Genomic DNA, 12,021 nt, shown 5'->3' with positions numbered 1-12,021 from the left:
ATACCAACCAATTGGGCCTTTCTGCTTAGACTTTCTGCAGGGCTTGCCACAGTCCAGTCTCTCTCCCCTCACTAGCTTCAACTCCCTCCAAATGGACTATGGAAGGACAGCAGGATAGAGCGTAGGTCCAAGGGTTTACTTCCATCCACTTCCTTCATCTCATTTCTCCCAGTGCTACAATGCTCAAACCTCAAGCACTTCTCCTTTAGATTCTTCCATTCCCCATTCTAATCTCTTTTTTTTCTAATTATCTCCAATAAGTCTAACTCACAATTCAAATTACCTGGAATGAAAATGAAATTCTCACAATTGCCAAAAAAGGTGGGCACAAGTAAAATTGTCTTAAATTATTCTTGGATGGAGATGCAATGAGAGAGAAAGAGAGAGAGAGCATGTGCACACATCAGCACACAAGCAAGCAAGGAAACAGGAATAAAGTCACTATCTTAGCCTACCAAGTAAAGAAAACTGACATTTAGGGACAAATTACTCTTTAAACTTACCATATAACATTTATTCAAAAATATTTTTGGAGATTGCAATATGAAGGCCTTTTAGTTATGAAATTGAGTACTTAGTAGGTGCGGACACTGTACTGCAGGTTTAAAGGAGAGTAAGATGAAGAATGTAAGAGCCTTGCCTGTAAGAAGCTCACATTCCAGACAGCAGAGAAGTTATCAGGAGAAGCCTAATAGAAGAGCCTAGCGAAAGTCTGACAAAATCAAATAGGAAGCAATCCAGGGGAGACCAGCTCATATAGGAAACACGGGCATAAAGGAGAAAATATGCCTCCTTACTTGCCTTCTCCATTCCTTCCCATACTCACTGGAATCTTGGTTTGTGGCTTCAGGAGCTAAAACAGGGATTCCAGTAAAGTGGGGTTGGGAGTGAGAGACTAAGCTTGGAGAGAGTTTCTGGGGCCCAGGGTAGGGATTCTGTGCTCTTGAGTCTGGGATTTCCTGCCAGTGATAACACCTAGGAATACTTTAGTTCCTGAAAGGATCTTGTTACCTTCTCTCTTGGTTCCAAGAGGCTGATCTGTCTTTTCCCCTTTTCACTGTTAATATTCATAATTTCTACCAATCCCTTAGATCATGATGGAAGAGAACAAGTCTTAACAGCCTCTCAATTTGTTATACTTTTAATAATCTTAACTTTTAGCCAGGTACTATGCTTATAAAGATAGAAAGATACATAACACATAGTTCCTGTTCAACAAGAATTAACGATCTAGTTAGGAGTAAGTAGCTAGGTAACTACTGTTACCTAGCATCATGAAAGAAACCCCATGCCCTTCTTAAGAGGTTAAAAAATGTCTTCCTGTATTGCACAAGCAAAAGATGCACATAGATGCTGATGATTAATCCTGGTATATAAAGACTTGTAGTGGATTGAGTTATATCAGTCTAAATGGGTGAAGAGGGGAAAGTCAGTGGAAAGAAGACTTCATGAATTTACCCTTCCTTTTCAATTCTGAGCAGGGGACGGGTACCAGGTAGCAGGTACCTGTCTGCAATTTAAAACTAGCTATGGATAGTCTAGAAAGGGTCCCTTTCCCCACCACCAAAATCTCTTTCTGATGACATATTTTCTCTTCCTCTTCTAATCAGAAGATCCATCTCTTGGTTGTTGCAGCACTCTGGGGTATAGTGGGATGAATTATAATGGATTATGGATTATGGATCACAAAATCATAAGTGATCAAAAAGAAAGAAAGATTATTTCTGTAATGTACAGAGATTTTATATATACACATATATGATATAAAAATACATATGTACATACATGCGTGTATTACACATACATATGGTTTGATGGGATTTGGGGCTCTTTACCTTGAGTATCTTCCCAGATTCTCCTCACCATTATCTGAAGTACACAAAAATGAAGTCTAAACACGATTATTTGTGAAAAGAGGAAATAGAAAAGTAACTTAATTAGTAAATAGAGTTTGGACTGGAGCCCAGATCTTAAGAGATGTAAATTGGCTCTCTTTTCATAAGGCTACACTTTCATGTTGACCTCCATTCTTCCATGCAACCAGTCCAAAATGCTTGCTACGTCACCTTCTCCTTACATATCTCTCACCTCAAATCTTCCTGTGGCTCCTTATCTCCATTAACACTGAAATACTGAAGTCCATTCACCTAGAAACCTTCTTCTACTCTAAAAACATCATCTTCACTTTTTATACACACTCATCATACTTGTCCTGTCTCATCTAAACTTTGCACACTGACTTCTATGGAAAGATCATGCCAGGCAGGAAAGATAAATGAGCCTTATAAAAAAAAAGTTAAGGTCATGTTCAAATGCACATTCTGCCTCTTACCATCTGTGTGACCTTAGTCATATTACTTAACTTCTCTGGCCTCACTTTTCCTGTCTGCAAAGAATGAATAATTCCTAGCTCACTAGGTTTTAAAAGGTAACTAGCATATGTAAAGTGCTTAACACAATATCATTACTTAAAAGGCACTTAATAAACGGTAGCTATTACTATGAAAATGACATTTACCTCACAGCACTTTTCCTACATGGCTGACACTTAAGTAGCCTCTCAAAATACTTAGTTTTCCTCTCCCCTGTCCTTGAAACAACTTCCTAGTTCTTTTCCAAAACGATTCAGAACCTAGTTCAGATCCAACAAAGATCTCTCCAATTCAGTTGCAAAAGTATCTGTGCATTTACTAAAATCTCAACACTCAAGCAGGATGATACCTATTTAGAACTACCCAGACGTCGTGTCTTCTCTTAAGTTTAAGTCACTGGAAGAGAAGAATCACATTTGGCAAGTTCCCCAAAAGACATGCCTACAGAATAGCTCTAGAGAAGACAACTGGGTGTCCAGATGCATTTCGGAGTTACTATAGGTGTCCTCGCTTGGCAGTCAGAATAAATGTTGCTTACACTAATCATACAACTTAAGTGGAGGAAGAAAACTTCAGACAATGGCCCATAAATATCAACGAGTAACTGCGAATAGATGCCATACAGTGATGTGGTCTGGGCCAGTGATAAGTGAACAAATATGTGTGTGTGTTCCTGCGGCATGTGAATGTGTCATCGTGTGTGCTGAGAGTCTCCGTGGGACTGAAAGTACATTTGTGTGCGCCGAGAGGTCTGAGCGCCGGCGTGCAGTGCATCCCTTTGAACCCGGGTGCGTAGCGAGCGACCGACGGTGCGAACCCTTGCGGGCTGTCCTCCAGGCTCTTACCTCTGCGGATGAGCAGGTGGAAGCCGGTGGGCGCCGCCATGTTGGCGCCGGTCACGTGGCCGCGAGCACTCGCTCGCCGCCCCTCCCGCTGGAACGGTCCAGTTGCAGCGCCGCCGAAGACCGGAGGCGCCGAAGCCGCCAGAGGGGAGCGCGCGTGCGCGCGGGGGGCCGACTGCGGGAGCGCTGGCGGGGGAGCGGCTCGGGCACCCGGGCAAGCAGCGGCACCCGCGGCCGGCCGAGCCCGCTCCGGCCGCGAGAGGCGGGCTCCAGCCGCGGCTCGCGCGCTAGCTCCGAGCCCCCGCGCCTAGGTGGGATGGAAGAAGCCTGTCAGGTAAGCGTGGCATCCAATATTTATAGCATCAATGTTTTGGTGCATGGAAACGTGAAGTTGGGCGGAAAAAAATAAAAGCACAATCTAGTGTTCAACATAGCACTTTGTATCGCCTGCCACTCTGTTGCAGATTATTTCCCTGGATTAGTTAGAAGGTAAAATTTGATTCAAAGTCACAGCTGCCCCTTTGCTGTCCTAGGATCTACATTTCTCAGCAGGGACTCCAGACAAGACAGGATCTGTGTGCCGCTGCAAAATCTATTCTAGGTATCCCAGTGGGTATGTTCAGGAGACTTCTCTTTCCCCAAGGACACCTCCCTCTTGGCAGTATTAACTGGAGTCTTAATGCTAAATTTGACATTTAAGAATAAAAGGATGACACCTGCCAATTGCACTGCCAAGACATGAAGCCTATCAAAGCCCAATTATGGTCAAGTGAGGGAGCTGATGTATCCCTATTGATGACGGTGCCCATTTTACCAAATTCCTTGTTTCTGTTACCTGTATTCTGGGGCAGATGCCATCCTGTCATGGACCAGTTGTTATTCGTCCTGGTGGCTTCCCTGCCCAGGACAGAACCTGATACCCAAAGAATGTCTGGTGAGGGAATTGAACTCTCCATGGAACCAGTTAAACCGAAAATGTGATAATTTCAGGACTTTAAATGCAGTGAAGATTGATAAGGTTTCTTGGTGAATGTGTGTGATGTCTTCTAATTCGTTTTTAAGAATTTAGTTTACACACTAAGTGAAGAATCTAGACAGATCAGAAATGAGTAAAGGAAAAAGTGCAATTCCCTTCCTCACCCTCTTTACACTGCACAAACCCACTCCCCAGTTAACCACTGTGTGCTTCATTCCAGACCTTTGCTTTTTACAGGCAAATATGTGTAAGTATTTTATTAAATAAATGGAATCATATAATTATTGTTATGACTTGCTTTTTCTACTCATCATAAACATCAAATTGTAGAACACTTAGCTCAAGCTCATTTTTTAAATGACTGCGTAATTTTACTTTTAAAGAGAATGAATTTTGGCACTTCATTAGAGGGTACATGCTATAATTCTTAGAGACCTAGTTTTGGATGGTTTTGGGTCACCTTGAAAGATAAAGATAAATAATGCTTTCTGGTGAGGTAAATATGATGTACCAGGATGAGAATGAAATGTACCCCTACAGGTTACTTCAAGTCCTGCCTTTTACAAACTTACATCAATTCCAGGGAGAGGGTTTTTGAATTTGGTAAATCTGTTATCTGTATAACTGAGGCCAGTAATCTGAGTACAGCAAAGGAGCCTGAAAATTAGCTGGGCATAGTGTCTCAGGAAGTGTGCAGAAGATAGAAACCTAGATGTTCCTTGAAAAATTCCTTAAGGCAGTAAGCCCTATTTCAAACACATCTGAAATAGAACACATGTTCATGTGATTCAGCTCAGCCAACCCTTGGAAAATAAATGCACGATTTGTTCCTCTACAACTAGAAGGAAAAGGAAACACTATGAGGACCCAGGTGGCACCAGCATACTGGAGTCCAGTGAGGAAATCTCTGATAAGTTCACTATGGAATGTGAATATCTAGGAGGAACTGAAAATGAAGTATATGTGAACTTGCACAGGGAATAGCTCATTCACTAATCCTTGATTTGGCTTCTTTAATACACATCCTTCTGACATTAGAAGGATTAAAAGCTGCCAGCATCTGTCCTCCAAAATCATCAATTTGTGGGATATATGCATACTGACCAACAAAATAAAAGGCTAGATGACTGACATCTAAAATCCCTTGCCTTTTTAATGTTCTGTGATCCTGGGCATTCAGAGCATTAGAATGCTTCTATTTAGATGAGTAACCACTGTTGAGTCAGCTTCTCTACTCCAGCGGTCCCCAACCTTTTTTGGCACCAGGGACTGGTTTCATGGAAGAGAATTTTTCCATGGACTCACGGTGGGGGCGATGGTTTGGAGATGATTCAAATTCATTACATTTATTCTGCACTTTATTTTTATTATGATTACATTGTAATATATAATGAAATAATAATACAACTCACCATAATACACAATCTAATGCCGCTGCTGATCTGACAGGAGGCAGAGCTCAGGCTGTGATGCGAGCCATGGGGAGCGCCGTGGGGACGCTGTAAACACAGATGAAGCTTTGCTTGCTCAGCCACCCCTCAGCTCCTGCTGCGCAGCCGCATTCCTTACAGGCCACAGACCAGTACCGGTCTGCGGCCCAGAGGTTGGGGACCGCAGCACTACTCCATTTCTGCCCCCGCTCCTACCTGTGAGATGAAGGTTAACTATATTGTGACACTTCATGGATTTGAATTCTCACCATTATTCAGATTTTGTATTTGGGAGTTGAATAATTTTTCAAAATCAGGGTTCAAAAAATAAAATCTACTCAAGACCTTTAGTTTCTGTGTCTAAAAATTCATTCTTAAATATTAAAATATTTTTATTGTGATTAATTATTGTTTTATAGGACTTTGATTTTTAAAATGTTCATTTATAAAAAATAAATCAGAAATAAATTCTGATATGCATATTTTTCAAAAGTCAAATTTTCTTTCCTCCTTCTACTTAATGATATTATAGACTTATACCATGTAAGTTTTTCTAAAGTTGTACATAGTTTGTGATACAATTTAAATTATACAGGTTTCTGTTACATATGCATTGAATTTTTAATTTAATCTTTACATATTTAAAATGCTCTAAGGGGTTATGTGACATGAAGTAAATCCTTTTAAAAATAAATTTTGTTGTGTAGTACATTATCCTGTAACTTGTCCCACAAGTTAAGATTTTTATGTATTTATTAGGATTGCCTATAATGCAAGATACTTTAAAACATAGGCTATAAAATAGGGGCTAAGATGCTTATATGTTTCTAGGAAAATAAATTGTTATATATGAATATGTTATAAAATTAACTGAAATAATGTGGTATTTCCTACTGGGCACAAAGCAGGTTCTATGGCCTGCTGGGGGAAATTGGTGCCCTGGGACCTCCAGCTTCAGTGGATTTGTCATCTAGACCCAGGTGCCTTCGTTCTTCCTTCCTGACCCTGCTTCTTGGTTTTTGCCATCTGAATCAGAAAAATTGGCTGTTCGACTTGATTTCAGGATCATTTCTTAGCATTTTACTCTGTAGTTGGAGAATAATATTTCTAATCCTGCCTTCTAGTTTGTCTAATTGTAGTGTGTGGAAATGTTCTTATTTATTTATATATTTTAAGACAAATAAACATTTCAGGACCTAGGAGTCCTGCATCTCCGTACACAGAGACTTGTCTTAGTAGCTGATTGGACCCCTGTAAAATTAGGGTCCAGCTTTGAATTATTATGTGTTCAGGCAGACAGTTTCTAAGACACTCTCTTAGCCAACTTGCTGGCAGAATGTCATGTTTCCTATACCAATCATTTGAGACAATCATGGATATGTTACTGAGTAATGGAGGGGTACTTTTAGAGAAAATGCATAAATATTCCATGTTTTGTAAGGAAAAGTAATGCCATATATGAGGCAGTTGTGAAATATCAAGTGGATTTCTCTTTGCTGTTTGTGTCATTTCTTTGGTCTTTAGCAGTGGTAAAAGGGAGTCAGGATAAGAGGACTTTAGTTGTATGTGACCCTCCTGCCACTCCCATTTTTGATTTGTCTAATGATATTTTCTCAGTCATGTAATTCCTATGCAAATGAAACTTTAAGTCCCATTCCCTTCTAAAGAGATTGCTCTACCTGAGCACCTCCCACATTGAAATTCTGAAGATTTCAAGGATATACAGCCACTTATAGGCATAATCCAAATGGGCTCAATGAATAGCACGTTGTATCCTCCTGAGTGGACTGTAAAGGTAAGGGGGCTAGGATGGGACCAGGCAGGGCTAACTTAGCTGTAGGGTAAGACCAAATCATTATCCCAAGGGAGCAGTAGTTGGTGTCAGTTCCAGTCTGGCCAGCATCCATTTCAACCTGGTTCAACCCTGACTTGAAATATGGTTTTAACACTTCACCATAATAGCATATCCATTGTTGGAGGAGTAGCCCACCTATTATAGTGGCAGGGGTTGAGGGAAGGGAAGGGAAGGGTATAGGGAGGAAGATGAGGGTGCTCCCAGACCCCATTCACTGGTGCATTAGAACTTTCTGATAATACTTCCTGCTTCTGTCAAGTTGGCTTTGGAACTGTGCAGGCTTGAGATACAAGGCTTCCCTGACCTCATCTCTTGGGACTGGCTCTCAGGGAAGTTGGGTTAAAGCCTAAGTGTGCATTTGTCCTATGGAATCTCAATAAAAGTGTGAACCATTAGAGGCTGCCATCTATTCCCAAATTGGTAATCCCTTGAAAAGTAGCACCTGCTTATACACTTCTGGAGAATGAAGAACTCCATTAAGAGTAGAAAAGAAAGGCAAAAAAAAAAAAAATTCTAAGAGAATATAGCGGTAAATCAACCAATCAATAAATATGTAAGTGCCTACTCTGGGCTCCAAGAAGATACTATATTGTCTTGTTCTGAAGAAACTAATAAGAAATCTGGGAATGACATGCTCATAAGATTGTCCATAAAGAAAGACCAAATTATACCCTCTCAACTGTAAACCCCATAGGAACAACGCCAGGTGTGAGGGGTCGCAGACTGTAGCCATCCCTGGCTACCACGAACTGAGAGAATTGCTGAACTCTAATTATATAAGTTCCCAGGAAATTGTACCTGTTCAATCTCCTTCACTTCCTGCAAAGATGAAGGTGAGAGAAAGGGAACTAATGCTTCCTTTAGCATCTCTAATCCATACTCATAAAAGAAGAGAAAGGAAAATGCTCTCTCCATCTCCTCTTTTTTTTAAAGTCTGTTTTTTCTTCTCTGTTTACACATGTCATACTGCTCTTTGAAAAACATTCCAAAAATATAGAAATATATGATATAGAAAGAAGTCCCCCAGATTCTTCTCAGGTAAGCACTGGTACCAAGTTGATGTATATCCGTCTATACTTTTTTCTATGCAGATACCATTGGCTGGACTTTCTAAGGGAAGGTGTCCATTTTTACCATAACCAATCACATATCTATACAGAATAAAAGACAGAAGACTAGGCAAAACACATGCAAAAGGAAAGGAACACACAATATCACCTGTGTCTTTACTGCAGTCTACTACACATTCTCTCTCTTTTTGCCTGCACTCTGCAGCTATTTCTCGTCTTTCTTTGATTTTTTTTCCCACTCTTCTGTAAGGTTACATATTTTCCTAGGCTTTTTTCCCTTTCTCTCCTGAAGTGATGGCACATTCCTGGTTATCTTATTTTTCTATCTTTGCTTATTCATTTGCTTGATTTATGGTTCTGTGTTTGCTGTTAAATTCTTAGCGTGTTTGGTTTAAGATATATGGTCCTGTAGGACTGCGTGAGGCCAGTTTGTATGGAGAGCAGTTTGACCATTAACATTAGAGACTGAAAATTTTTATGGTTTTTATATTTCCCCTCTATATGTATGAAATAGTATTCCTCGGTCAGTTAACAGTTACACAAAATAGACTGCAATAAGGAACTCCAAAGTGGAGATTGTGTTCTCATTTACTGAGATATGAAAAAAAAAAGAAATAATAATAAATGAAGATATTTTTAAAATTATTTAAGGAAAAACAAAGTGGAGATTATGAAATAAGGAAGCATTTAAGGCATTAATAGAAAAAGAAAACTAGCTGTATGTCCCTTTCTCTGCTCCCACTCTCCACCTCCACTAACCACACTGGCTGAGAAAAGTAAGCAGTAGTGCATTTTTTAACTTCTTCTGCTTGTCTCTCACTGGACACATTCTATATTCAAGACTGAAACTGTTGAAACAAACAAGGGGGCAGATGCTGCCTCAACCTCTCTTCCCATTGAGCTGAGCTCCTCTGTGCTCACCCCGTCCACTTTAGCCCGGAGAATAACCTGTCTCGAGTGCATTCTCCTCATCTGAAGCACGCACAAACATCACTGCATTTTCTTTTGCTTGCTAAAGGATAAAGGAAGAAAAGCGGCAGCTGCTCTAGGAGCAGACAGCAAACAAGCCTCACTGTGGTGGCCCCCACGGCCTTCACAAAAGGGGATTCAGAGAGCCAGTTAAACACGTATAGCCGAAGACTTCCACACAGATTCACCTGCCAAAATTATTAATTAAACATTTAAAGAACCGTCCAGGTGAACTGAGAGTCTGACCAAAGCACATTTTCCAACCAGTCTTTTATTAAGATGGAGGAGAGCAAATACAGTTGAAGAACTGAAAATGGCTTCAAAGATCACCTTATACAACTCTAACCCTAGCCCTTCTGATTTTAAGATAAAGACAGCGAGGCCCAGAAAGATTGCAGGAGAGAAGATTCATTCCTTTTCCAGCCTGTGTGTAACACTGGAAGTTTTTAAAAAAAATACTTTGTTACATTTACACAATACTCCTTATAGTGTCCTATATACAAGAGCTCATCAGATATTCATAAGTGATGACATTACACTTTTATTGGGTTATATTTCTCCACAGAGTTAATGGGAAGTCCAAGAAATTATGACATAAATTTTCAGAGCTTTGGTTTTACATCTAGTGTCTGTTGACTCATAGAACCAGGATATCAAAGATGGAGACAATTTACTTTTGGTAACAAATTTTTTTTTCAGATTAGTTCTTTACCAAATAAAGTGCATTGTAAATGATGATTCCCTTGAGAATCAGTTTCCAAAGAAAAGAATTGAGTATTGCTCTTTTTTTTTTTAAAGAAAGCTTTTCACTATCTTTTCTTTTGATGAATTCTGCTTTGTTTGTGGAAATCAGGCAGAGCACAGTCTCATTGTTTAAAGATGCCACTTGCCTGCTTCAGGTAAACTTTTATTTCCTTGATTTATAGTTGTATTTTATTTGACAATTATATGGAGCTTCAGTTGAACAAAATACCTGTAGTAATTTTATTTAAACTTAAAAATTTTTATATCAAAGTAACATGGGAATAGTTTTTAAAAACCCATACAGTTATAAAAAGGTTTACAATGAAAAGCAATATTCTATCATTCTACCCTTTCCCATTCTGATGCCATACTCAACCAGTTTGAACTGGTTTTGTTTCTAGTTACTGCTCAAAGCCATGCCAACTGTAGTTTAGTATATTTGGACTTTGACTTGTACAGACTTTTTTTCTAGAGTTCATAATTTCCTATTCTAATTTGGACCAATTACTTTTTTAAACGTGCTACTCAGTTGCCATCCTGAGGTTTCTTTTTCCTGAAATCAAATTAGTTTTACTATTTCTTGTACTGTCCATCTTACATGCTCTTTGATTTCACCTTCATTTTGCTAAAATAGATCATACAAGTAACTTCATCAGAAAGAGTATGAGGTAAATTTTCTGGTTTCTTGTATTTCTAAAACCACCATTAGTTTGCTCTCACACTTGATTGATAGTTTGGGTATTAGGATTCTAGGTTCAAAACAATTTCCATCAGAATTTTGAAGATATGGTTCGATTATCTTTTAGCATCATGTATCAGTATGGCTGACAAATCTAATGCTAAATTTCCTCTCTTCCCCCAGATTACGTTTTACCCTCTGAAAGCATTTAGGATCTTTATGTTCTGGGTTCTGAATCTAATAATTTAGCCTATGAGTGGATCTATTTAGGTAAATGGTACAGTGGTTAAGGATCCAAGCAAGTCATACTGCATGAACCAGATCCCAGCTCTGCTGCTTACTAGCTGTGTGACCTTGGTCAAGATAACCTTCTTAGGCCTCACTTGAAGATAATACCATGTACCTCAGGGTGGTTACAGATACCTGATGCAAATGCTTTGCAGACAGTAGTAAGTGCTCAGTAAATGTTAGTTATGTTGCTTGATCTTCAGCAAGCTCTTCTAGTCTGAAGATTCATTTCTTCTGAGGAATTATTCTCTCGTTCTTTGGTAATGTCCTGGTGTTTGCTTTTCCTGTCTGAAACTGAAATTATTGGCTATTGCATTTCCCATATTGATTCTGTTTTGTCTTTTCTCTCACATATTCTGTCTCTCTTTTTAATGTTCTGGGAAATTCCCTTAACTTTATATCTCAGTCTTTCTGCTGCTTGAATTAGAGCAATCATTTGAAACTTCTAAGAGTGCTTTCCTACTCACTGATTGTTCCTTTTTCATAGTATTGTTTTTATTTCATATATGCTATATCCTTTCTTTCCTAATTTTTATTTTGAAAACTTAAAGATTTGAAGAGCCATATAGTGACACCTGTATATACGTCCACCTATATTCAATTAAAAATTGTCACATTTGCTTTATTTCTATTTATATACATATATTTCTACATATGTATATGTATATACATATACTCCCATCTACAAAAACGTACATTTTTCTGGACCATTTGTAAGTTGCAAATGTCATGACTCTTTGCTCCTAAATACTAAAGCATGTGACTCCTAGAAATAAAGACATTCTCCTACACAATC

At 39.1% G+C, this 12,021-nt stretch overlaps 2 protein-coding genes across 2 annotated transcripts in view; one reads left to right on the top strand and one right to left on the bottom strand.

Moving 5' to 3' along the window:
- The window catches only part of METAP1D (methionyl aminopeptidase type 1D, mitochondrial), a 73,940-nt gene extending 70,294 nt beyond the window's left edge, over positions 1–3,646 (bottom strand). Inside the window, 2 exon segments of the mRNA XM_012781938.3 lie at positions 3,218–3,620; positions 3,623–3,646. Coding sequence (XP_012637392.1) covers positions 3,218–3,620; positions 3,623–3,646 — 427 coding nt within the window.
- The window catches only part of SLC25A12 (solute carrier family 25 member 12), a 180,412-nt gene continuing 171,762 nt past the window's right edge, over positions 3,372–12,021 (top strand). The window contains exon 1 of the mRNA XM_012781934.2: positions 3,372–3,548. Within this exon, the coding sequence (XP_012637388.1) occupies positions 3,531–3,548 (18 nt within the window). The 5' untranslated portion in view covers positions 3,372–3,530. The remainder of the gene's footprint in view (positions 3,549–12,021) is intronic.

Source organism: Microcebus murinus, chromosome 8 (genome assembly GCF_040939455.1).
Source record: "Microcebus murinus isolate Inina chromosome 8, M.murinus_Inina_mat1.0, whole genome shotgun sequence".
Lineage (NCBI taxonomy): Eukaryota > Metazoa > Chordata > Mammalia > Primates > Cheirogaleidae > Microcebus > Microcebus murinus.
The sequence above is the reverse complement of the archived record's forward strand: the minus strand, read 5'-3'. Positions and strand labels throughout refer to the sequence as shown.